This window comes from Halichoeres trimaculatus, unplaced genomic scaffold, assembly GCF_033239565.1.
Source record: "Halichoeres trimaculatus isolate MK-OKI-2021-1 unplaced genomic scaffold, fHalTri1.1 fHalTri1_scaffold_20, whole genome shotgun sequence".
Lineage (NCBI taxonomy): Eukaryota > Metazoa > Chordata > Actinopteri > Labriformes > Labridae > Halichoeres > Halichoeres trimaculatus.
Window position 1 is genome coordinate 20,916,879 of NW_027437198.1, and position 27,432 is coordinate 20,944,310.

The following is a 27,432-nucleotide window of genomic DNA, read 5'->3' on the forward strand; positions in this document are numbered from 1 at the left end:
CGTCTGAGTACGGTCATGGGCTTCAATCTGCTCTTGAGCCGGTGGCTTTTCCTGCTCACCGAGTTGGTCCAGCTCTATTATTTGCTGCTTCCTGACCTCTGCAACTTTGATATCCTCTCCTTTATTCTTCCAATGAGTCTGTCTCTGGGTCTCAATCTCTTTCTCTGTGAGGACTCTTGAAGCTGTGAGGATACGCCGTCTCTCAGATGACGGCTGGAGTAACAACTCTTGTGGATCCTCAAGTGGAACCCTAAGTTGCAAGTTTGAGCTCAACAGTCTCTCTGTCTTGGGTCTTTTTGGATGGACTTCTGACTCCGAATGTTGAGTTTCATATTTGTCTTGCATTTTTTTATTCTAAAGGATTTATCCCTGAGAGGTTGAGGGCCCATGTGTGATAACCAGATGCACAAGTGCTGTATTACTGCATGTATTACAGGTCCTGTTGCTGGGTTAATAGTGCTCTCTCTGTGTAAAAGCAGTGTAAGTAAGCTGACACTACTTTCAAGGCAAAATAGGCAAGCTTGTTTGGTTTTACTTCAGTGTCCAGTTTCTGTGTTTATGTATCCAAACAATCTAATCCAGGAAAACTCTATCAGAACATTTCATGTTCTAAAAACAGAAAAACTGGCTGCTTAAAAGCACAATAAAAAGTAGGATTTGAGTTTATGCAAACACACTCGATGATTTAGTTCAGCTTTTAGGGGCCGTTTACGCGACAACGGTTTAAGGGTGAAACGCAAAAGTTTTGTTGCATTTCAGCCTCTTGTTTACATGGAAATGGCGTTTCAACCAACCTAAAACGCAAAGTTTTGAAAACGACACCGTTGCCAGGTAAACAGTAAGCCGGCGTTTTCAGTGGAAATGCTGACGTCACACTCCGCCTCGTGCACGCACATACAACAGGACAACAGTACCGTTGTTACGATCCTGGCTAACTACTGTGTTGTGCTTGTGCTGCTGTATCTGCTGACTGTCTTTGAACAAAATGTGCATCTGTTGCTCCACTTTTTAACTTAGTATTCCCCAATACACCAGATGACCGGCTCAACTCTACTTCGGTGGAGATCTCCCAAAAGCGGCTTCTGGACAAGACAGTTATAGCACCACCCACAGGCCTGGTATGCTTACTACAGCGTTTTCAGTCCATCATCGTTTCCGTGTAAACTCAGATTTTTTTCACTGCGTTTTCACAGCGTTTTAGCGTTTTCAGATGAAACGTTGTCGTGTAAACGGGGCCATAGGTCCAAGTGCATCAGCTGGGCTGAAAAGGTTTATAAAATCTTGGATAAAAGGTTTTAAGATGTAAGCTGTGCTGCACGGTGGCGCAACGGTTAACGCTGCTGTCTCACAGCAAGAAGGTCACTGGTTTGATTCCCAGCTTGGCCGGTGGGCCTTTCTGTGTGGAGTTTGCATGTTCTCCCCATGCATGCTTGGTTCTCTCTGGGTTCCTCCCACAGTCCAAAAACATGCTCACCAGGTTAATTGTCTGTAGGTGAGAGTGTGTGTCTGTCTGTCTCTTTGTCAGCCCTGTGATTGACTGGCGACCAGTCCAGGGTGTACCCTGCCTCTTACCCAACGACAGCTGGGATAGGCTCCAGCCACCCGTGACCCTGAACAGGATAAGTGGAATAGAAAATGAAGGAATGAAGATGCAAGCTACCCTACAAGGACAACTTATGTTCAAAGTTCCTGTGCCATGTGAGACGGATTACAAAGCCCAACAACCAGATCTTAACTCGCAACTGGAATTCTTAAAAGCTCTTTAGTACCCATCATGACTAAACAAGCATGGCAGACGATGGGATAGTTGTTAAACCTAACTTTGCCAGCTGTTTAGCTACCTAACACATCTGTTGTGAGTGCATTGTCTGTTTATCTACTCTCCGTTTAGTTTTGATTTATGGTTTTCTTTTGTTGCTATAAATCAAGAAGTCTAATCTGCATCGCCATCTAACATTTCCAACAAGCAGTTCAGTTCACATCGTTTCAGTAGGGTAGCATTTTGTGGCGTTTCCACAAACTAATCCTGGGTCAGATCCCGAAATGACTGAGACGAACCATCCCACATTTTTGAGACCCTTCCATTAGAGTGATAGCTGTAACACTACAGACCGTTGGTTGGTCTAAAGAATGGTCACTTACCGTGCGACAGCAGCTGTATTTCTCTTTTCAGCCTTCTCTGAAACAAAACTTGATTGTTCTTTGTAACAAAAAGTCACATAGAAACCACAAAGAAGGCGAATTGCTGGAGTCTCCCACCGTTGCTCTTTGTTTACTGTGTTATGTTTTTCTTCTTTGTTGTATTTATTAGTGAGGTACACTATGTTGCACTGCAGTGGTGTCACGCTATAACATATCTGGCGTGGCTATTGGCATCTGGCTAACACGCCACATACCAAAAGGGGGCAGGGTTGGCTTCTAAAACACAAACAGGATCAGGCTTCACCAATCCAACCCATACCAGACTGGACTGCTCAAATGTTGGTGAGCACCTCACTTTCACTTAAGCTGATGCTTGGTTATAGATGTGAAACTACATTTATTTTTTCTTTTCTAGGCCCTATGGTTTCACTTTTTCTTACTCCTGTGTTTTTGGGGAACATTAGGCTTTTCTCCTGGCAGCAGTATCAACACCTGTTCTTTGGATCCAACAATAGCATCACTGATGTAGAAAGAGTCTGTGGTCACAGGTGTGAGCAGCAGAAGAATCAGAGCAAACTTCAGCACAGTTTTCTGTCTTTCTTGTGACACTTGTTTAAAAAAATGAACCCACCACCTGTGAGAGCTGCTGTAACGGGCGGCCACCGGTGCAGCACCATCTTCACTATTCAATAATTCATTATGACAAAAAGCTGTTGACTTGTTCACCAGGCTGTTGCATTAGACTCAGTAAAACTCTTCATAGGTAACACAACACTTTCTGTTCAGAACGTAATTGATTGGAGCTGAGAAGGGGGACTGTCATTCATCTTTTTGGCAGTGTTTAAATTTGTCTCTAGTTGTGGGTTGATGTGTGAAAGAAGCTCGGTGATGTGTTTAAAATAAAGAATAGAAAGCAGGATACTCTATTAAACACACTTCATTCCCTTTAAGATCAACAATCATTACCTCCCAGGAGGTTGAAAGGTTTTTTTTTCCCAAATGTTCCATTTCCTGTTCTTTTATTCTGAAGCAAATACAAGTTAAACCGAAAACACCCCTGTCACCATCACTTCTCAGTCTCCTTGGCAACTGCCCAAGGTTCTTAAGAGCCTCTTATTGTTGTGCGGCTCACCCTGCTTATTATGGTCAGTTCAAGTGGAAAAACAACTTATCTATTTTTCCCATGTGCCATTCTGAAGATGCAATGCTTGTGCATCTTTATTATTATTTATGCATCATCCTCTCTGACTGAGATGCTTGACCAGCCTTGAACTCCTCCCTGTCGCTCACTCATATTGGGATTCGATGTCCACCACATTGTTGTAAATTCCCCTGTCGCATAAAAAATGTCGCCCTCGAATGAAAAGGTGGTTACATATAGTTGGCAATAAAGTCACAACAGACCACAGGCTCCAGCCAACGACAGATTGATGCAACACCTCTCTCTCTGCAATGATTTACTTAAAGCACTCCATCAAGGCGCGATCAATGAAACGATCCTGACAGGTTAAAGATGCGTAGATCACGCCCTGCATACTAATCTGTCTTGTCCTGGTTTGTTTTGTAAGCAAGACCTTGACCTTATGATGAAAGCATGTCGCGAGTTACAGCAAAGGCTGTGAACATGGACAAGATTAAAATGATCCTTCTTACTGTTCTCAGTCTAGCATTGGTTTGGTTAGCATGTTAGCATTCTGATGTCAGAAATAAGTTCGGTGTTGCACCATGTAGAGATGCTGTTAGCAGTTACAGCGGCTGACGATGAAGCCAGTGTGCACTTTGTTTTGTCTTTATTAAACTGAAAAAGTAAAGATTTTGTGGCAAAAAATGAATTTCATGACACTAAAAGTAAGAGACAAATTGCCGATTGAGAATAAAAAATCTGAGTGTCAGATGGACAAGATAGCATGAGATAATACATGAGAAAAGTAGCTTCAACCAAAATCCAAATCCAGGCTAACGACTGGTCTAAAGGTAAGAAAACACTTCGTTATCAGTTAGAATGGAGCCCAATTTATTTGAACATCCTTTCCCTGACAGGGTGCCCTGCATGGTCCTTATTATCCTCTCATAAAACTCCTGACCTCCTTGTGTCACAGATAAACCCAGAAGTTTCTCACTTCATTGAGACTGAAGCATAGGAATCAAAGTTTCTATTTATAAGCACAGCAAAAGGCTTTTACCCTGAACAGACAGTCTCTTTGATTCAGATTTTATGTCCTCTGATGTTATTTTTGGGTGTACTTGGTATGTATGTGTGGGAGTTGGGGGGGTGAATCAGGCATCTCTGAAATCTTCTAAAAGTCTGGCTCTCGATTCTCACTTCTAAGACCATTTCTGTTTTTAGCCCAAAGAGGCATTGAACGTACAATATTTGACCTCTGACCTATGACGTAAAGCATGGGCCATGTATTTACTCATGTTCTAATTTACAAAAACACCTCAAAGCTGAAGGACTCTGATAGGAAGTTATCCTTTTACAAAAAAGGGACAATTATGCTTCTAATTTTTTAACTCAATTCTTAGTTATGGAACACAAACGTCAATTGATTTCTATGCCAATGCTGATACAAACTGCGTAGCACAGCTGCATTTGTATTCACTAGCCATCACTGTGAATTGTTAAGTGTCAAGTGTAGTTTTGTTTTGCAGTAATGATTAAGGGTTTGTTTGTTTTTGCTTTTTTTAAATATATTTTTATTTCAATCATAAAGGTGAAAACTCAGAAGTAAATCAAAGTCCGTGTAAAGCAGCAATAAATTTGTGCTATGAGTTTGTCACACAGCAGACACGTGTCATTGACCACTGAGCCAAATTTGAATAATTAAAAAAAATTCTTAGTATCTAAATTTAAGCCTCATAGTCATGGATAAAACAAGCACTTCTCTCTGCTGTCAAAAGCTGGGGGCGTGTCGGTTCGAGGTGCCAGAACCACGCCCACACGTGGGAGGCTAGCCGCCTCCATGTACTGTAAAAACCTATAGCAGCAATGGAAGCTAGCGCCATTAGCCTCATTGGTCAGACCCAGCCCTACCTGTTTGAGCCATCAGAGCCAGAATCTGACTCTGAATCGCTTATCGTGTTCAGCCTCGTTCCTCACAGTCTAGTTGTAACAAATGCTATCCGAGACTCGAGCGAGAGGAAAACCACCGAAGCCAACAACGCTGAACGTATTTATACCACACTAGCAGCAGGGGCAGGGATATGCTAATGATGGCCCCGTTATGTAACCTGAACACAGAAATTTTGAAACACGGTCCGTGAGCATAGCCCCACAACTAAACCCTAAATGGTTGAAAGAAATTTTTCATGTTTTAAGGAAATATATTTATGACCCATTTAATATGTTAAAAAGAAAATGTCTGAATTTGCTTTATATGGACTTAAAAAACAGAGGGGTAAACAGTTAAGTGGAAAAAAATACAAAGAGTGATAATCAAAAAAAGAAAGAAACATTACAAGGGAGTAACTTTATTCTGTTATTTCTTAAAGTGATACTCTGGGATGGAACAAGTTGGGTCCTATCACAAGGTTTAGGGCAGAAATTACCCCTACAGCAGTGTTTTTGTGCAGCAGAATCCCAGGGCGCTCGCACCAAACACCCCCTCCCTGCTCCTCTGCCGCTTTCCTCTGCATTCAAACGGGGCCATATTTTACTTGACCATAAACACAAATTAACGGACTCCCACCGAAAAAATCTGATATTGGTCTGCATTCACACTTTATTTAGAGAATTTTCTGCGCGTTACTTTCACACAAAAACACCGCTAAATAAGGCTCTAGTTCTCATCATGTCTCTTCGTAGTGGCAGACTACCTGCATTTGTTGATATCTGGCACGCCGCGCGCGGACTGATACACTAAGCGGCAAGCGCCTCGTAGCCAGCTGTGGCTCTGCAGCGGAGGTAGCGCCATTTCACGGCACGATGCCTCTCAGCTTACATGAGCAAAACTGAGAAGATTGAACAATGTATAAACATGAATGGTCCTACCCCCTTAAATTTAATTATACTTTCTTACTGCAATCATAACACTGTCTTAAGTTTATCATTAATTTTATAACATGTAAAGACAAAATTGCAATAAAATCCATACCTTATATGGATTTAATAATTTGTGAAAAGGAAAATTCTTTGATAAAAATGCTCAATTTATAAGCTGTTAGTGATGGTATGGTGGTATGGATTGATGTGTTCTTCCTGTCATTGCAAAAGGTGGGAGATGTGTCAGACACAGGAAGGGAGACGTGTCCTGCCTCATTATTATCAGAGTCTGAGACCTGAGATACAGGAACTTTATTCACCAGAAAATGCTCATCATACATGCTGCATGACTTCTTTAATACAATCATACCTGACTCTCAATATATCAATATAGGGACATAAAGGTGTTTATGCTGCTGCATACATGATTGTTTATTCATGAAGCCTGTCTTCTTCAAGGGTATCCAATAGAATGTAAATAGAGGCAGGACAGGCTTTTTCCATGCACCTTGCTCATCTTGTTTGATTAGGCTCAGAGTTTGAACCTCACCAGTTTAAAAAAAAAAAAAAAACAAGGTGCCAGCAGACAAATTTGGGTCAAGTTTGTCCACCTCAAGTGTTCAAAAGATCAATTTAGGTCTTAAGCATCCAAAATCCGCATCCCTGAAGTATGGCCCTGATTTTCAAAAGCAGCTCTAAGAGTTTAATATCAGAGTCGAGGGTGTTCAAACCTGCAGAGCATTATGTGGCTCGGGTGATCACATGTGGACAGCCTCTTTGTCTTTTTAAAACCAGTCATGATACTCATCAGTATGAGAAGCGGCTGGTCTGTTCCTCCACATGATTGTTGCCATGGATACACATCAGCATACAAACTGCCAGACCTATGTGGACAAATGTATCCCAGAGCACCTCAGTGATAGTGATTGGGTCTCAGTCTGTCCTCAGGATGTATGTGTTGATCCATGATCCATGATACTGCCGTGGTCTCTTACAGCTGTCACAGGGCCAGAGGCACGGTAAATCCTTCCAGTTTCCAGTCAATCACAGGCAAAAGAAAAAACTATTCACACAGACAGTTTGAAGTCTCTGACCTACGGGGGTCAGCCAGAGTACCTGCAGCTAGTCCATGCATGCGTGGGTAAAACATGCCAAGAAGAAGTTCCTGCACGGCTGAGGAAGCAGCATGCTGTGATGCAGCAGCACTGAGCAGCTGCAACATGCAAACTTAAGAAATGAGAATAACTGTTTAAATTTCAATAAATCCTTAAACTTTTAAATGAATCCGAGGTGAATTGCAAAGTGTTTTATCTTTAGAATATAAACAAGTTAACTATTCCCACTTGCAGTTGCTACAAACAATGTTTTTTTGTGTTCAAGTGTATATTTTGCAGAAATTAACTTTTTTTTTCTCTAACATTTTGGTAATGTGATGATGCTAGAGAGAAAAATGAATATTAGCAATTATACTTTACTTTTGTCTCTAAATGTTAAATGTTAACTGTATGTGGACATGCCAAATACAGGATTTAGTTCAAGGTGGGGATTTTCTGTCAGCCTGAAGCTCAAGGTGTTTGATGTCCTTTGTCACAGCAGCTGAAATTAAAGCTGTAAACATTGATTTCCTGCCTGAACTCTGACCCCCATAATGCCACTGCCTACGCCAATCATCAGACATCGACACACAGTTCATCAGGGAGGTGATGTTTTGAGGTTTTTGTTGATGCGTGTTAAATACGTTCAGTGTTTGCACTGGCAGAGCCATGGTCTTATGATTGAAAGCACTGATAACAACTTAGTGTCTAAATGGGGTGAACTGTGCCAGAAAGTCAATCTGCTGATCTCAGTTAAGCCCTGACAGGGCTGAGCAACAGGGAGATATGAATTTTAATTTTAATGCTTATCTGAAAAAGCTCTGAAAACTTGGCACGAAAACATGCTCATCCTGGAAAAACAGTATTACAATCTCTCATTAAATATGTAAACCCTCCCGTTTGTTGTGCCAAACCATGAAGTAAAACATTGGTGTGTTGTTCTGTTCAGTTCCATTCAGTCACACATTCAGCAGCACATTAAGAGGCTGTCAATGACACACACATGTTCGCGCAAAATATACAAACTCACACTGATAACAATGCTCAACAGATGTGGGAACTGTTAATGAACCAGGGGAGATCCAGGCTCAGTGTTATCTATCTCTCCTACATCACTGGAGGCAAGAAAGCAGTTGTGAAACCTGGCACCAGCACTGTGTGATTGGATGCATGCAATGTGCTCAAGTGCAGGATGTTACACTCTGATAACTGATGGTATACTGTTGACTGTTGATTGAAAAACAGCTGCCTATAGCTAACTGAGCTAAGCGATTGTATAACATTGTAATAGAAAGTGCAAATACATATTGAGGATTGATATGATTTATACCACAAAAACTTTAACTTTGATTATGAAAACATGAGTAACTTTTGTAAATGTAGAAGCTGAAAACATGCAAAGATATGGAATAGTAACACCATTCTTTTTTTCCAAGCAGCAGCATTTCAGAGTTTTGAGGAGAACAGGAAGACTTTTGTGAAGGAGTTTGATTTTCTGAAGTTTCATATTCATGATTGCTCAACCTTTGTTGTGTATTTTTTTGTTTTGTTTAGGTAGGAGTTGGAGATCACTTATAGACAGGCAGAGGGTTTAAAACTGGGAGAAAGAGGAGGCTAATAAAAGTAATTATCAGATTGATGTTTGAAGTGTAGATTTGTGAAACGGCCTTAATCTGTGTAAATGTTATTGATATGTTTATGATTTTTATCTTCATATAGCCTATTTCTTCTACTATTTTGGTTAAGCAGTATTGAATAAGAGGGTGTATTTGTTAATATTCACTTAGTTCTTGATAAAAAAAAAAAAAGTAAGCCAGTAGGTCCCTTTAGAGGCTTGGACTTTTGGGGGGCCCAAAAATCTTGAACAAATTTCCAGGAAATAAGACTTTGTACACAACTTTAGTGCACAAAAGATATGGTTAAAGTAAGAAAAGGTAGGACAAAACAACAGAAAGGCCCATTTGATATCTTATTTAGAGTTCCAGTTTGTTTATCCCCAGCTCTGAATGTTGTTTTGTAATCTGAGTTTCTGATGTTTTGAGAACTTTCTATTAACATGCGCCAATCATTTTGGGAATGGTGATAATTTACAAATTCATTTCAGAAGTTTGGCAGACTGCTCTCACTATTTGCTGAAGTCTTAAAGAAAACACTTATGGCTTACAAAAAAAAATGAAAAGTGAGCCATCAGCGTTCAAACCACTCATAACAGTAGAGTAGACAACACAGAGGATCAGGCAGTTCATAGAATTTAAAACTAGAAAAGCACTCAGAGAGCACAGACCTCCACCAAGCATATTGTGACTGCCACCAACACTTTAGTCCTACTTTAATGTTATACTCCCTTTCAGCAGACTGTCTGCTACAACTTGGTGTTAGTTGCAGGTTTGTACGATAATTTGTTTCCTGACAGTGTTGAAATTATGATGACCCAGTACATATTCCATATTCCAGATCTTAGTATCCAGAATTTTGCCAGGATCTGGATCGTACTTTTACATCTGTCAGAAATTATGGTGACCTTGTCTTGTATTGTTTTGCAAAGCAATCCGACCATTTATTGTGGAGTTATGTATACATATGGTGAAAACGGCCCTATCTCGCACTGATAAAGAATCCTTTAAAAAAAAATCCTGGATCCAGACAGTGATCCGGATTACCTCCAAAATTTAATCACTTCTTCTTTATCCCATTTTGAACATTTCCTGAAAATTTCATCAAGATCCATTTGTTACTTTTTGAGTTATGTTGTTCACAGACAAACTCTCCCAAAAACATAACCTCCTTGGCAGAGGTAATAAAAGAATAGAAAGCAAAATAAAATAAAATTAAGATACATAAGACACAAGTGGCTAAAAACTAAAGATACCAAAGTTAGGTAGAGACTTGGAAAACTTAATCTTATGGATGTGAACATAAGAATTTAAACTTGACGCATGATATGAGGCACTTTTACCTCTGGCCTTGTGGTACTCTCTGTGTGATCCTGTGTATGTTTATCTGTATCAGCACACTATACACACTGTGTTGGCTGCTTCGGCCTTCAACCTCCTGTACAGTAACGTCACTGCTGACGTTTGAGGTTATTATTGTAAACACTGCATTTTAAAGGATTCGTTCCATGGCTGAAAACCTCTTTGTTCCTGAGAGCATTAGGTCACCATCTTCACACAGCATGTTTTTTAGCCCGTGACTCATGCAACAAGTGGATGTTAGTCATCATGTAATTACCCGACTCATTTGGAGGCGAGAAACTAAATGCACTCTGGTGTAAGAGCATTTTCACAGTTTTGTTTCGAATGTTGCTTCTTTTTAGTTAAATGCTGAGTACTTAATTTCCCTTTTACGCAAACATGAAGTTGATTGTGCAGCTTTTTCTGTTGACACATATAATCAGCAGGCAGCAAATCAAGCTGATGACAGGGAGCTTGCTGCTGTTGCTTTTTTGGAGGATGCAGATTGAGCCTTTCTGTCAGTGCCTCTCTAATTATTGACAGTGATAAGTATTTCTCATGCTGAGGACACAGAAGAAGTGCGACTGTACATTTCAGCACTGCATGTCAACTTGTAAATTAATTCATTGTTCGGTGTTTATTAGAATTCCTCCCCCTGAACTCTTTGTGCTTCTGTGAGTCTGAGTTTAAAGCTGTCCTCATTCAGCCACACAGTTATCGAACCAAGTACTCTTACTGGACTCATTTTAGAAGTCCGCTCGTCTGTTATCAAACAAACCTCACTTATATTGGTAGGGATGGGTATTGATACAATTTTATTGACACAGATGCCCTTATTAAGTCTGCTTATTGATCTGGTTCTTTATGGATTTCCTTTTCAGTTCCTCTTGTGAATTTTCTCTACTTAAAAAGTAGCTCTACAGGTTTTATGTTTCAACAACATTCAGGTGAGTTTATAAGTTAATAAATATGAAATTGGTGACTGGATTTCAATATCTCTGGACGTAAATAATAGAAATAAGTAAAAGTTGCCTGTCACATGACGCTGCTGCACTGTTTTGTTACATATTGACTGAAGTAGGCCATCTAGTGTCTCAAAGTGGTTATAACTTGTGTTTGGGTTGTTGGGAACCTTCCTGTGGTTATGAAGCCAGCCATGAACCAGCTCGTAACTTTTTTTTCATTTGCCTGTCAGTATTTTGACATTTAGAGTTCTTAGTATCATTTACAGAGAGTAATTGTGATATTTTTCTGTAATGAAAGTTGAAGTTATGTTGTAAAACCAAAGTTATGATGTATACTAACGCTACCAGATCAATGCAATTTCCCATATACCTTAGCATCAAGCTAGCACTATTTTGTTTATATCGTTTTTGGTAAATAAGGTGATGTATAACATGTTGAACGTATTGAATATGAATCTTGTGTGAGAGAATAATCTACATTTTTTTGGGAAACTGTTATCAATCTGCTAAGCTGCAGCAGGATAGTCGTCATAAGGTCCAGCAGCTGTGAGATAATATAAAGAATCAATTTCTTATCATCCTACTTAACATCCTGCTGTTTGGTGCCTCTAAAGGGGCTGTGAGGAGTTTGAAAGGGATCTCGATAGGGATGGGTACCGAATTAGGTACTTTTATAGATACCGACCGAATTGTGTCAAAAGTACCGAGTACAGATTCATGTAGAATCAAAATGTACCATGTTTAGGTACCTAAATGCATCCTTGTGACTGTGAGGGAGTGGAAGAGCAGGTGATTTTCCATACTGGACATGAACACAGCATTGCAAGGATATATATTAAAGAATAAATATGTTTGATTTTCTAAATATAAAAAAAATTAAATAAATTGATATTTTTTACCAAATAAACAGGAAATAGTACTGAAAATTGGTACCCTTGAGTACCGGTACCGTTTGCCAGGTACCGGGGATCGGTACAGTATCGTTTCAAATGTGAAAGATGCCATCCCTAAATCTTGAAAAAGTCTTCCTTCTAGATATATGCCATAAAATAATCCACACTTTGAAATAAGATTATCAGCACCAATATTGCTAGTTACAGGTTTTTTTTAATTGCTACTTCTTTGCTTCCTTATCGGGTCTACCAGGACCGGATTGATTCACAGCATGTCTAGGTCTCTATGACAACACCACGTTGGCTGACAAAGTTTAGTAGAGAGAAGAGATAAACTGTTTGTGCCAATGTTGATTCCAGCCCACAATCAGCAGTTATTCTGCAGTGGTTTGTTCAAACTTAACAGTCTATCAATAAAATGAAGAGTGAGGTTACGTTAGCTCTGATTGGTAGATGACTGGCAGGACATAACCTGGATTGAGATGTCTTAGAGCATCGGGCTGCCAGCTGCTGAATATAAACGCCTACTAAACTACTTACAAACTGACAGTGTTAACTTGTTGTCACATCTGCATACAGATACATCAAAGCACCGGGCTGACAATGTCGCTACATGTAGCCGCCTCTACAACATCTGCTTGATGTCACATTCAAGAAAATGTGTTTCGATCCAATCTCTATTTAATTCCAAAACAAACACATGCCTCCCTGACCGTAATTTACAACAGTGTGCAGAGACTCCGGGCCACAAGGTGGCGAGGGAGTGCAATTGAAACAGATCCTCCACATAGCATCTAACACTTTTTTTTTCAATGACAGCTATTCAATTGGCTTGAAAAAATGTTTTGTGAAATTTGACTGTTTGCATATTTGCAACACTTTTTACAAAGTGCAGTTGTGTGATGAGAAGCATTCACACCAATTGAACTCTGCAGGTTGGTGAAGCTGTGGTAGATCAAGCTGCTCCTCTGTAATGACAGATTGAATATCCCTGATCAGTGTATAGTAATGTGTAGGCTTGTTGATGTGTCAATGAAAACAACTTTTATCTGTCATTTTTCTGTGATTAAAAGTATTTTAAAATGACAAAATATTTCTATTATGTAGGATATTACACATCAGTTGTAAAAATTTGCTTGGAAGCAAGTTTTGGGACTCAGCTGTTTGAATACAGTATTTGAAAGATTTAAAAGTTGAAACCAGCAGAAATCAAGTAAATGTGTGAGCGTCTGTTTTGCAAATTTAAGAGAGCGAGTAATTAAAAGAGGAGGAAATCGGACAGCAGGCAGAGAGGCAGCTCTGGCATGAACGTGGAAGATAACGAACCTTTCAAAACGATCAAGCTGTGTGACTCTGTGATTACATCTTCTGCTCGGTACGCTTCGCCTGCTGTTTGTTATGTCCTCCACTGTTGTGCTCGTCACTGACAGTCCCCCATCTTTATGCATCTGTCTAAAGATTTTTATTGTGTTATTTTTAAACTCGTGAGCAGAGGGAGGGCTGACTGGCTCTCCACTGTCCTCCTTCCTGCTTTGCCAGCCTGTCTGCCTGCCTGCCTTCACTGAGTGGTTGCAATTAAAGTGCCAAGCTTGATCGTGCCATCAACAGGCAATAACGTTTCTCCTGCTTGAAAGAGAAATTAATAATGAAAGCTGAACTCAGAGCCACATTGTAGCATAAGAAAGAAAACCTTTGCATGTTTATAAATCCATTTATGTGCAGTTGTTGTGTCAGTCTTGGTTTCTTTTGATTAGGGATGAACTGCCTGTTATGTTGTCATACAAGCTGCAGCCAGAACTGAATTAAAATTTGGTTTCACTCCACAGTTAGTGAGTGTGTTCATATGTGTGTAAATCTCTGTGAAAAAATATTTTGAATGTGTATTGAGTGGGAGCAGGATGGGGGGGGTTCACTTCTGCCCAGGGAGGTGTTTGTAATTAATGACAAGCCGCTTTGCCACCTGCTGCCCTAATGTCACAGGGATCTGGAGAGTCGAGCCCCTAGGAGCAGATTAAATAATTAACCAGAGCATGAAAGAGGTGGAAAGTGTACGCTAGGAATATTAAAACAGCACTGGACAGCAATGATATGGATGATGATGATGATGAAATGGACATTTCTTTACAAAGGAGTCTAAGAAGCAGGAGTTAAAGTATAAAGTATTTAAATTCAGGTTCAGCAAGTAGTGATAAATGATGACTGAAACCTTGCCTGTAGTTTAGTAGCCGTCTATATTTAGCCCATTAAGTGTAATGTTCATAATGTGTTATGTCCTGCCAGTCATCTACCAAACAAAGCTAATATAACTTCACTCTTCATTTTATTGATAGACTCTCAAGTCTGAACAGACCACTGCAGAATAACTGCTGCATGTTGGTTGGAACGAGCATTATCGCGAATACCTTAGCTCCTGTGTAAGCCTTTAGCTTGGGCTGTATCACTCTCCTGTTTAGCTTTCTTCTTCTCTTCTGTCCTTTTTCTGTCTAAAAGTTACGCTCCTGTCCACCATCACTACAAAATTAATCACAGATATCGTATTCAGCAGAAAAATACACCGATCTCTCTACTCACTACTACAGTTCGTCAGCCAGCATGGTGTTGTCATAGAGACCTAGACGTGCCACAAGTCAATCCAGTCCTGCTTGACAGAATCTAACCCCGAACCCCTAATTCACACATAAAGTGTGAGTGCCACCCCACTTAGCGCCGCACACCGCGCCATACTTACAACCACTCGAGTCAATCATGGCATTCACACAGCACGCGCTGCAGTCAGTCTATTTTTGCCAAAGTGCACTGCAGAAATGTGTCAATCTTACCAAACAGGAAATCAGACACAAAAATGATCAAAGCATCCGGTCATTTCAAAATAAAGAACCATGTTCTGGCTCTCGAACGTAAATCTCATTCTTGTTTATCAAAACTACATCTCTGGCACATGGCCAGAAGTCATCAGCAGGTCAGATCCACATGAAATCCGACCTTCTGGACAAGGAAAGTTAATCCTGGAGGTGAAAGACTTAATAATTCTATACGACACAACACATCATTTCTATAAGGACACAAACAGAAAGGAGAAGGAAGGCAGGGACTGAAGGTTTAAGTGTGAATTAGGGGTAAGAAGAAGCATTTGGAAATAACCTATATTGGTGCTGATCATCTCATTTTAAAGTATAGATTATGATCAAGCATACATCTAGAAGTGAGACTTTTTCAAAATCACTTAGGCCACTTGTAGCTGGGTATATGGGAAACCGCATATACTCTTATTCGTTTACATCTGTCATCCACACAAAACTGCAGCTTTACGTCACAAAAAAATGATGTTTTTTGAAAATTCCAGCCAAAGTAAAGATTTTGGAAAACTCCCGTTTCATGGTTTTGATTGGCTGGCACGTAAAACACTGCCAAATATGGGTTTGGCATGCTTCGAGCCGCACTTATCAGCGGATTTGCCCACTTTGTATGAATGTAATATTTTTAAAAACAAACGGGGGAGGGAAACTCGTTTTTTGAAAATACCTGGCTAGGTGTAGACATGGCCTTAGAAATTCCTCACAGCGTCTTATAGCAGTGTAACAACTACTGTTATAAGACATACAAAACATAGAGCCACTCCCAGGAAACTCCACAAAAGTGTTGTAAATAGGGATGGGTACCTTTCACATTTGAAATGATACGGTACCGATGCCTGGCACCCGGCGATCGGTACCAGTACTCAACGGTACCAATTTTTGGAACTTTTTTGTGTTTGTGTGGTAAAAAAATATCAATTTGTTTGATAATAAAATAGAAAAAAAAATCCATTTAACAAGTTTATTCTTCAGAATATAACCTTGCAATGCTGTGTTCATGTCCAGTATAGAAAATCACCTTCTCTTCCACTCCTTCACAGTCACAAGGATGCATTTAGGTACCTAAACATGGAACCTGATTTTACGTGCATTGGTTTTGACAGAAATCAGTCGGTACCTATAAAAGTACCCAATTCGGTACCCATACCTAGTTGTAAATCTAAAGCTCTCCGGGAGACCTTTAAGTAAATCTTGGCTCTCACTTTAGGTCATCACAAGCTGAACTCAATCAATTCCCCACTGCTGATGCTTAAACAAACACCAGTGCGAGTTCTCTGAGGAGTTTGATTCCTTACTGTCTGACTGACACTAACATTACCATGAATGAGACAAACCTCTTCAACCTGTCACAGAAGGCAGGATGTTAAATTAGTTTGTTTTCCAATAACCCTCAATTATCCTGGTTATTTACACTTTTCAATGATGTGAATCATTGTCAGCAGCCAAAGGTCAGCATATTAAATGGTTTTTAGATGATATTTGACTGCTGCATTTTATTGAGGAAGAAGAAATCATACTTTCAGATAGTGCTTCTGTTGAGTGTGAGGTTTGTGACTCACATCAGTGTGATGTGTTTGTTTTTTTGGCTTTTAAAAGCAGTGCCTGAATTTCAGGCAGGTTGTCTCAGCAGTTGAGGGAAACTGTTATAAATCTGAGCAACATATGCGTTGGAAGATATTCTTTGGAGATGTCTGTGATCATGCTGGGCAAAAAAATAAAAATAAGTGCTTCTGAGAGAAAAACAAAAAGCAGGGGCAGAGCACGGAGAGGAAGAGACTCTTTCCCTTCAACCATGCTTGTAGTCGCTTTGTTTGCTCTGTGTGTTTACTTCACAGGGTGAAACGTGCTGTATACTGCACATGTGTTCGTATACCGACATCGCCAGGGAATAAACGAGCGAGACAGACGAGAAATGAGAAATGTTTGGATTTGCAGCTAACAGCTTGCCCTAAAGTCTGTTCTGTCCTGTGATTCAGCCCTTACACATGCTCATAGATACCACAATAAACCATGCACTGTACTGCTACCGTTGGATTAGTGCCATGCCAGTGTGTGAAATAAGCTTCAGGGAGGTCAGGGCTCCCCCTCCTTACAGCATTCAGCTGCATAATGGAGCTTTGAGACGGCATCACATCACACTGTGCGAGTCCATTTGTGTGCTTTTATTGCCCAGGGGTAGGTTTGGTTTCTGTGAACTCGTCGTCACAAATGAAGATGCAGCTTTAACCCAGAACATGAAGGGTTGCAAAGTGTTCAAATAAATCTAAAATAATCACAAGCGATAAAGTTACGTCTCTTCTTTTTGAGGATGGATGAACTCTGAGGTTAAAATGTTTATTTTGTTTTTCACTGGAGCTTTTCAGAAATGGCGCTCCGCTCCACGAGCGTTTCACTCTCAAAGAAATGAATGAGCAGGCCGGTGTTTTTGCAGCAGTGGAGCTTTCATTGTTAAACGGCCCTAAGGCCCACTGCGCTTTCAATTAGTCTCAGTTTTCAACTCCAGCGGGTCACTCAAGTGAAAAAGTCGATAACAGGAAAGGTTCAGGCTATTACACCGACAGCACAGTCAGAAGTGTTTTGGGAAGGCAGAGTTTTCTTTTTCTGTCAGTGCTGTGACTGATGAGCACAAAACATGTCGTAAATTTCATATAAATTATCATCACCTAGTTATAATTCAATGTAGAGCCATCTAACTCTACTATATTAAACAAATAACCCCCCCCAAAAAAAACTAAACACATTACACCAATAAGCAGCACCTGTCTTTATACTAATTTTGATATTTTGGGGCAGATAACTATCACCCGTAGAATCATACTTACCAAATAGGCTCAGTCAGCAAGTTTATCCCATCAATGAATGAGTCCCAGAGTGTCCATACTAGCAGCAAGTGTGTATGGTGTTCTGTGATTTATGGTGCTATAAAAGTCTCCAAGAGAATACCCAGTGCTGCTAAATGAAACTGTTTGTATGAGACGCTCGCATCGTTTGAAAATGCTGACGACGCCGGAGGAGAGGAGAGGTCAGGAGAGGAGAGGAGGACAAGCATTCAGAGTTTTTTCTATCACTAAATGCTCATAAAGCGGGTGGGTGATCTAAGGCTACAGTGACTGAAGTGATGTTGTGATTTTTGTACGTCAAAAGAGTTGTGCTAAAATGATTTGATGACTTTCCTTATGACAATAAATTGTGCAGGGTGAGCTTTTTCTTCATGCTCAAATGATTTTAGATAGTCTGTCCAAATATACACCTGAAACTGGAGTTTCCTGTCTGACCCCTTCGTACCTGCTTACTTAGGGATGGAACAGCTCACATAATCCACAGTTCAGATCCTATAATGGGTTTGTTTTGGTTCATTTTACTGTTTTCAATTCAGTTCGATGTACATTTTTACCTCCGCCAGGGAGGTTATGTTTTTGGGAGAGTTTGTCTGTTTGTCTGTGAACAACATAACTCAAAAAGTAAAGAACAGATCTTGATGAAATTGTCAGAAAATGTTCAAAATCGGATAAGGAAAAGATGATTAAATTTTGGAGGTGATCCGGATCACCGTCAGGATATAGGACTTTTTTAAAGGGTTCTTTATCATTGTGAGTTAGGGATGTTTTCACCATATGTGTATATAACTCCACGATAAATGGTCGGATTGCTTTGCAAAACAATACAAGACAAGGTCACCATCATTTCTGACAGATGTAGAAGTACGATCCAGATCTTGGCAATATTCCGGATACTAAGATCTGGAATATGAAATATGTACTGGGTCATCATAATTTTCAACAGTCAGGTAAAAACTATCATACAAACCTGCAACTAACACCAAATTTTAGCAGACAGTCTGCTGAGGGGAAGTATAACATTAAAGTAGGACTAAAGTGTTGCGTGACAATCACAATATGCATGGTGGAGGTCTGCGCTCTCTGAGTGCTCTTCTTGTTGTTGTTTTTATCACCCCAGACTACCATATATCTCATTAATCCACCGTTAACACTTTTTTGAAAATAATTTGTCATTTATAGTCATGTAAAACCTGAAAGAATCTGGCAGTTTGCCTTTTAAAACATCATAAAAGCTGAGTGTGACATTGCTAGTTTCAACATGTCAATTCCTCAGCAAGGGAAGTCCCTATTGGCTGTCATTAAAAGTGGCTAAATGACACCATCGCCTAATTTGTATAATACGCAATTTGCCTGTATTTGATATAGGCGCTGTAGGAAAGAGAAATAACGAGGAAGAGACTGAAAGCAGGTGAAAAAAAACTCCATAAATATGTTTAGAACTACAACCCTCCACCTTTTTCCAGGTTTTGCAGAGGTGACCCAAATGAGACATGCTCTTGTGCGATTTGCTTGAATGTAGTTGTCTGCTCTGGGTGCAGCAGGAGGAGACTGCTGCATGTGAGGGGGACTTGTTTTGTCAGTGTTTTGGAAAGGGGAGGGGCTTATAACAGCACTCGCTGCTCATTGAGGAGATTAAGATCAAAACTTGCTTTCATGTCAGAATCTCCAAACGCTTAAAGGTCCCATATTCTGCTCCTTTTCTGCAGTTTAATACGGATCATTGATGTCTTCATGAAATGGTAGTAACATGTTTTGGTCCAAAAAGCCAATAAATCAAGCACAGCAATATTGTTTCCAGGCTCTCATAGGGAATCGCTGACGTTGGCAAATCCCAGAAATTCCAAACAGCTCGTTTTAGGTCAGGATTTTACATTCATAAGCACTACTACGTACAGGTTTGGTCATTAAATGTCACATTTTGTAGGCTGGGAGGAAAGCCAAAGACCCACAAATTTCACCAAAAGACTCAATAAAGTGATTTTTGCATAATAAGGGACCTTTGATAAAAAAAGAAAGTTGCCACAGGGATCTAAAAAGTTGCTAAATGTAGCGAAAAAGCCGTAAAGTAGGCAACACTCAGTCATGGTTTTATCCACCACCGTCATAGCTCCTGCAAACTGTGTACAGCAGAAAAACACAGCGCCACAGGAACATCCATAAACACTGACTTTCTCCTCCGCTTGCCATGTAGGCTACACAATACACACATATGCCTTTCTCCACATGTGTCCGACTGTTCTCCTTCACCTTACTTTGTGCATGATCAGAACGACATACATGCTCCAATCTGAGTTGTAAAACAACAAAAAATAAATAAAAAATATGAACTGAACGGCATGCGCGCCCCGATGGGAGTCATCTTTTTTCACAAACCCTCCCATCCCTACTGCTGACAGTTTCATAGTTTGCACCTCACCAGGAAGAGTATCTCAGGTGCAGGTTGGTGTATTTGGATAGCATCATCACAGAAATGGCACAACAGTTTTGCTATGGAGGCTAACTTTTAAAAATTACAAAGTAAACACTGGCAAAAAGTTTGATGAAGGGATGAAGCATGTTAAATATGCGGTGGTGACCTCCCACCTGCTGACACTTTCTCATCATGACGCCAAAAAACAAGCTGATCAAAACAAATAAGGTTTCAGTACCTATTCAAAAGAAGTAATATTCAAAAATAGTCCGAGTTGTCAACCCTACATTCAAATTTTCATCCTGATCATAAGAATATCTCCTCAAACATTCTTCCAAAGGGAGTTCATCATATGAAACATGATGGCTTGTAACCATGGAGGCTTAGAAATCGCTGATTGAAATGTTGTTGGTTTGTTGATAACTGAATCAAATCAATAAGCCAGGTTACACCTCCAAATGTGATGCATTCTGAAAGGCTACAGTTTGTTTCTTTCTGTATGTAGAGGTTGAAAGGGTCAGCTGTGTGTGTTTGTGTGTGTGCACTGTATGTATAAGTGTGTGCATATGTCTGTGTCAGCACGCCTTCGATAGCCTGACAGCTGGACACTGGGCTGACTGCAGAGTAGAGCGATGCCTCTCCGTATCCCCCATGCTCTCACTCCTTTAGCTCGTTTCCCCCATTGCTTTGATTTTTGACGTGTGGTTGAGGCTGGGCAGCAGAATGCATCAGCAAACTCTCGGAGCAAAAACAAAATGACGTTGATGAACAGCTCCACGTAGCCATTTTCCCATTACTTCTCTCAGGATACGTCTCATGCGCGGCCTCTCCGTGTCCTCTAAGCTCCTTCTCATTGCCTCACGTTGCTGCTGTTAATGTTTTATTGGCTCACACTTCATGAGCCACTCTGAAAGCTCTTCTTGCATTTGTAATTTATGATCCCTATGAAGGGCTGTTAGACTGACTTCACCTTCACTCATACACCTTAAGGGGAGAAAGATACAGGCATCCAATGACGAACATACAGGCGCTCGCTGGTGAGGAGAGCAGTTTGTGTTTGAAGATCTGCTCAGTTTGGGAAGCTTTCCGTCTGAGCTCAGGGAGTGAAATTGACCTGAATTTGGTACAAGCTTCTCAGCAGCCCTTCTGTACATTAAAGTATTGAAGCACAGAGAGTTGTTGGAGCTTGTGAAACTTTCTGAAAGCAAAGTGGAGCCTGTGTTCCTTTAGGTTTTGAGTGACAGCCTGTAATCTACAATACTTAAACTCTTCACTGCCGACTTAGTCAAATAAGCCACTGAGATCCTCTTTATCCTGCCCGGTGCACACTCTTAGGTCTCATTAAATCTGTGTTTTCATATGTCCTGTCCTGTTTGTTTTAAAGTCTTAACAAATCCAATATAATTATACATGTAATAAAGCCTGACTAACTCCCAAAATCCCCCAAAACACCACTGAGCTATCATTAGCTTCTTTTTCTAGGTCACTAAATATTCATGAGGCCTGTGAGCACACTGAGGCGTTTTTTTAGTGGCGTCAACATCAACAACAACAGGGAGAAAGTCTTTAGAGACTTGTGATATCTATCAGCGTACACTTACGAAGCTCCCAACTCGTAACTGTCAGTGAATTTGCATCAGACTCCTCCTTACTGACTCTCAGCGAGGTAAATCAAACACGTCAACACAGAGCGTATCTTTTGTCCAAGTGTTCTTATCATGGGTTGAATATCTTCTGTTTCTCCTCTGGGAGAATTGGAAAGGTTAGCACAGCTTCTCAGGAACAAATAAGAGGAGATGTTAGAGGGGATAGGGGGGGTTGAGCGTTACCGTGGTACCAGATGATGTAATCCACATTGGCGTAGCCGGAGCTGACATATGGGTTACCTAAGAACATGTTGACCTCCTCTGTTCTGCAGCTGCTCACAGAAAATGAGAATTCAAGAGGTGAAATTGATTTGTGGTGAGGGGGAGAAAGAGCTTAAGTGGTAGTGAGGGAAGAGAAAAGGAGAAAATTTTTCTGCTGCATTTTCTCTTTTATTTAGACTGAAAATGATCTCTGTCTGTAATTGATTTTCCTTGGAGCTGGCATGGTCTGCACTCACCTACTACTATTGTGTTCAGGTGTTATTCACAGAGGACTGTTAACAATAAGATCATATATTTTTATAACTTCACAGTAAACTTAAGGTATGCTAGGTTTTGCCTTTAAAAAAGTTGTTGTTCATACACTGATAGGGATGGGCACCTTTCACATTGAAAACAATTCGGTACCAATGCCTGATACCTGGCGATTGGTACTGATAATCAACGGTACTTTTGTGTGTGTTTATGTGGTAATAAATATTAATTTGTTTAATAATAAAATTTCAGTTTTTAATTTAACATATTTATTTCTCAATATAACCTTGCAATGCTGTGTTCATGTCCAGCATGGAAAGTTGCCTACTCTTCCACTTTTTCACGGTCATAATGATGGATTTAGGTACCTTAACACGGTACCTTTTAATTTTACATGAATCAATACTTGGTACTACAGATGGGATTTGGTCAGTACCTATAAAAGTACCTAATTCAGTTCCCATCACTTTACGCTGATGCACTGGGCATTTGAAGATTTTGGACTTCCCAATAAGCCACGTGACCCTTTCCTTAACTGCTGTCACTTTTGATGCCACTTTGTAACTTTTTTTTTTTTTTTTCAGAAATCACCAAAAAAGTTAAGAGACCACTTATGTGTTACTTTACTGGTTAAAAAAATATTTAAGTAAAAGCTGTAGGCCCCTTTCCTTTCCTCACAAAATCAATTGTGGCTCCCTTTGAAAGAGGTTCAGGCACTCCTGGCCTGGATGACACATTTATAGGTAAATTTATAACTGTCAGTGGGTGAATGGTACCAGCAAGTTTAAGCAATCCTGCTGTTGATTTGGGGTATACGGTAAATTGAAAATACATCAATGTTTATTAGGGGTGGGATTTTTTGTTTGACAATGTCAAAATCGTGATTCTTTGTTAAAAAATCAATGTGTTTTTTTAAATTCAAATTCTTCATTTCAGTCTTTGTTTATAAACTGGATTAGAAAAAAGTTACCACTTTTCTTTTGCAGAGGGTGAAATGTTTCTCCCTGACTGCTAAAGTCTGTAGACATTAGCATCATCATTTAACCCATGGTCTGGTGTTAAAAATAAAAGCAAACTAAAAATCGCAAAAATCATAAATATTGAAGAATCCCGATTTAAATTGAATTGACAACCCAACAATCGTAATAGAACCGAACCGTGAGAATAGCATATCATCTCAACCTAATTGTTTATGTTGGGAATTCTTACTGAACACAGCACAAAAGTCTTCACTACCTTAAAAGACAAAATATAACAGGCACTTTTTCCACACACAACACCCCATAAGGACACCATGATTTTTGTTTTTTAATATTTACAACTTTATTAAGAGCAGTTTCTGCTTCTTCCTTGTTTTCTTGTGAACTGGCGTGTTTGGAGAACAGAGCAGGAGAAATGCAGTATTCCCATTAAGAGTCCCTGGCTCCCATCAGTGCTGTAATCTGACAACATTTTATTTATCTTTATAAACAGATTTCTGCAAGCCGGTGCAGCTAACAATCTGTCCCAGATGAAGCACTTTAAATTGAGCAACAAATCTGCTCTATGCTGTGTTACGAGAGACAATCAACACTCAGAATTCCTGAGTTACCGGAGTGCAATAGAAATAACTGACTCGATATCCTTTATAAAACACGTTTATTAAAAGTTGTTTCTTCTCCTTGATGACACACCCAAAAAATTACATTTAACTATTTTATCTTGTCTTTAACCACTCTTAAATTTACTAAGTTTATTTCCACATACTGACATCACAATGTTGAACAATGATCCACATCTCCCATTTTTTCTTTTCCCAATCAGCCCTTAAATCTAGTCTTTTAAAGTTTTCTGATACTCGAACAGCAAAAATGTTGAAACAATTTATCAGAACAACATAAACAATCCCTTGTTGTAGCCTCTTATTGCTTCACAAACAGGAAGAGGCAGTGGTGGTTATGCAGCATTGGTTTCACAGCATAGATCAATAAAATGTAATGTTCCAGGAGATGTTGGAACAGGAGAGATGATCAATGAGCTGAGGGGCAGAGGGTGTAGAGCAGGTCCACACCTCATGGCTGATATATCTCCTCCTTGTCACTGCTCAGGTTTGCACATTTGCTAAGAAGAGGGGGAGTTATTGAGTTCAGCAATGTCAAGTAAAGATTTTAGATTTTTCATCTAATTCACATCTAATTCTGTTTTTCTAAGAGAAGCCTCCACTTCATGCTTCATCTTATTTTTAATTCACAAGTCTGCCATCATTAGGACTGATTTATCTAACGACAGGTGGTTTAACCTTTGTGCATCAAGTCATTAAGACGACGTGAACCTTTGACCAGAGACACTGCGTGCTCATTTGGCTGAGCCCTCACTCTGCAGTGTAGAAGATAGATCGAAACAGAGATCCGAGGACTGTCTCACGAAGATAGAGGGACTGGTGGAGGTGAAAAGAGCAGAGGGGGTTAATTCTTTTGGAGGAAGGAAGCAAGGCTTCATCAAAAAGGGTCAAAGTGTGGAGGATGCATGCAATATTGATAGAGACAGAGAGGTGTGTGTGTGGTGGGTAGATGAGAGGAAGAGGATGTTTGAGGTGAAAGAGAGATGCTGGACCACTGTGATTTTTTTCACCCCAAGACGGAAAATATGTTAAATGTCCCATGTTCTGCTCTTTTTCTGCAGTTTAATATGGATCATTGATGTCTTCATGAAATAGTAGTAACATGTTTTGGTCCAGAAAGCCAATAAATCAAGCACAGCAGCATCGTTTCCAGGCTCTCATAGCCCCTCTGCTCAGAACGCTCTGATTTAGTGGGCGTGACCTTCATATGTAAATGAGCCACCACTGATACCGCCCCGCTCTTCCACGTCACTGAGAGCGGCGCCACGAGCTCTGAGTGCACAATGTTTAGAAAACAGCAAAGCTTGTTTACAGTAACATTACAGGCTAAAACGACAGGCTAACCGCAGCTAAAGTTAGCATCCTGAAGCTAACACAGAGACAGGGGGGGACACTGAGGAAAAGCTCTTACATCTGCTCCACAGCACACAGCATTTAAAATACTCATATTTCCAGGGTCTGAGGTTTGTTGGCGGATGGTTGGTAATGCACCTGGATTCGGGACCAGTCTATTCGCTAGCCCTCTGTTGGACTGTCCAAAGTTGGAAAAGCAGTCGGCCATGAAGTGAATAGCACACACATGCACAGTTTTACTGAGTGTAGCTGGCACATTTCCTTGATAAATGAACTCTAGACACTTAGTCTTGTCTTCTTCGGAGATGGGAGGCTTGTGCATGGAACTATGTGGCTGTTTACAGCCAAAAAACAGAGCAGTGATGGCAGTGATGGCTACTGGAGCAGCAGCAGGGGGTTTGGAGGTTTCTGCTCCAGTGGACCAATCAGGTCAGACTTGCTCCTGATTGTTCAAAAAAGGGAATTGCTGACGTCAGCAAAGACCCAAAATCCAAACAGCTTGTTTTAGGTCAGTATTTTACATTCACAAGCACTACTAAGTACAGGTTTTGTCATTAAATATCACATTTTGTGGGCTGGGAGGAAAGGCAAAGACCCACAAATTTCACTAAAAGACTTGATAAAGTGATTTTGGCATAATATGGGACCATTAAGAGTCTTCAAACAGTCTTGAGATGAAGCTTGTTGGGATTTGGGGCTATACAAATAGAGATTGATGTTTTAATTCAGGCTCTGCACTCATGTTCTTTCTTTCTTTTATTTCTAGAATAAAGTCATGAATATTGATGGAGTCAAGGTGAAGCTTCAGGTAAGAATTTAAATGCATCCTGCCAATCATTATAAAACTGCTTATACAACAAGTTCTTTGAGATTTTGTCAAGAGCGTTGGAGCCACTTGTCAGATCTTGTTTCAAAGAGAAATCCAATTTTGGCTTCAGCACAGACCCAGATGTAAACATGAGATGGAGGCTGAAGGATTTTTGGCAGTTACAACAAAATTGTACATTGAACTGCACCAGAAATGTAACCTGGGTTTACTGTGTAAAAACTGTTATTAAAGATGAGTATGAAGGGTAGTATGCTGATATCTGGGCATTTGCAGGAGACAGAAAGTCATCTGCAGAAACCAAAATAAACAAAATTAGCTGTGAGGAAACCTACAAGATATTCTGTGCGAGTGCAAAATGTCCACCACCTGATTCATAGTTAATTGTATTTCTAATACACAACCAGACTGAATCTTGCTCTGACTGCTAAATCATGTTCTGGATGGATAACTCCACAGACAGCTGGGGGCCTGGTGTAGTCCATGCAGTTGCTTCAGGGTATGTTATCTGACTGATGAGATGCCAGAGGGCATGACAAAGTAATCTGTGGAAGATTCAGTAATTAAAACCAAATTCAGCTTGATTATATACGTGGCTAATCACGCTAGATAAACCAGATATTGGTCTCATCTTATAGAAAAAATCAATGATGTGGGCATTATAGGCTCCAGGAGGATAATTAGTGTTTATTTGTCTCCATAAATACTTTTCATTAGGCCTAGAGGTCCCTTTTCTACACTTGTGCTACTTTTCTGAAAACCCCTGCCCACACCATGAACAGCTCAGCACTTCTGTATGTTTAATATTTCTGTCAAACAGAGCAAGTAATTATGTGAATCATGCCTAATGATCTTAATTAGGGGTTGACGGGGGCTGGTGGAATGGGCCTTTTCTCTGTGATGTATTCATTCCGGGTTAATTGGCTCAGAGTCCGTTAGCAGAGCAGCCTGTAGCCCGTGGAGAGAAAGAAAAGAGAAGTGAAGGAAGAAGAGGAGGAGAGATTCTTCTTCTGCTAATGGCCATTCTTCATTACTGCTGCCTGCACCACAGGGGGCCAATATCCCCATGGGACCATTGGGCGAAAGAGCCAGCGCCACAGCTGCTGCGTCTCAGATAGAGTCAAAAAAAAAAGGCTAAAAATTTTCGGAAATGTTCCTTCAACGAGAATGAAGTGATGTGTGCAGCCAACCATTACAGGTCTGCTCCAGGGAGGGATGGAAATGTGATTGCCATAGGAGCAATGGTGATAAGTGACAGTGAGGCCTGATGGGAAAAGAGAGGGATGAAATTGTCCTTAATTCAACTACAGTTAAACAATGTGAAGAATGCTATTAACCAAAGCCAATTACTTTTCAGATAACTGAACCACAAAAAAACTCAAAGAAAGCACATTAACA

The 27,432-nt window shown here is 40.2% G+C and overlaps 1 protein-coding gene across 1 annotated transcript in view; it reads left to right on the plus strand.

Annotated features, from left to right (window-relative positions):
• rab26 (RAB26, member RAS oncogene family) overlaps positions 1-27,432 on the plus strand; it is a 115,470-nt gene that overhangs the window by 17,151 nt on the left and 70,887 nt on the right. The window contains exon 3 of the mRNA XM_074697152.1: positions 25,975-26,016. Coding sequence (XP_074553253.1) covers positions 25,975-26,016 — 42 coding nt within the window. The remainder of the gene's footprint in view (positions 1-25,974; positions 26,017-27,432) is intronic.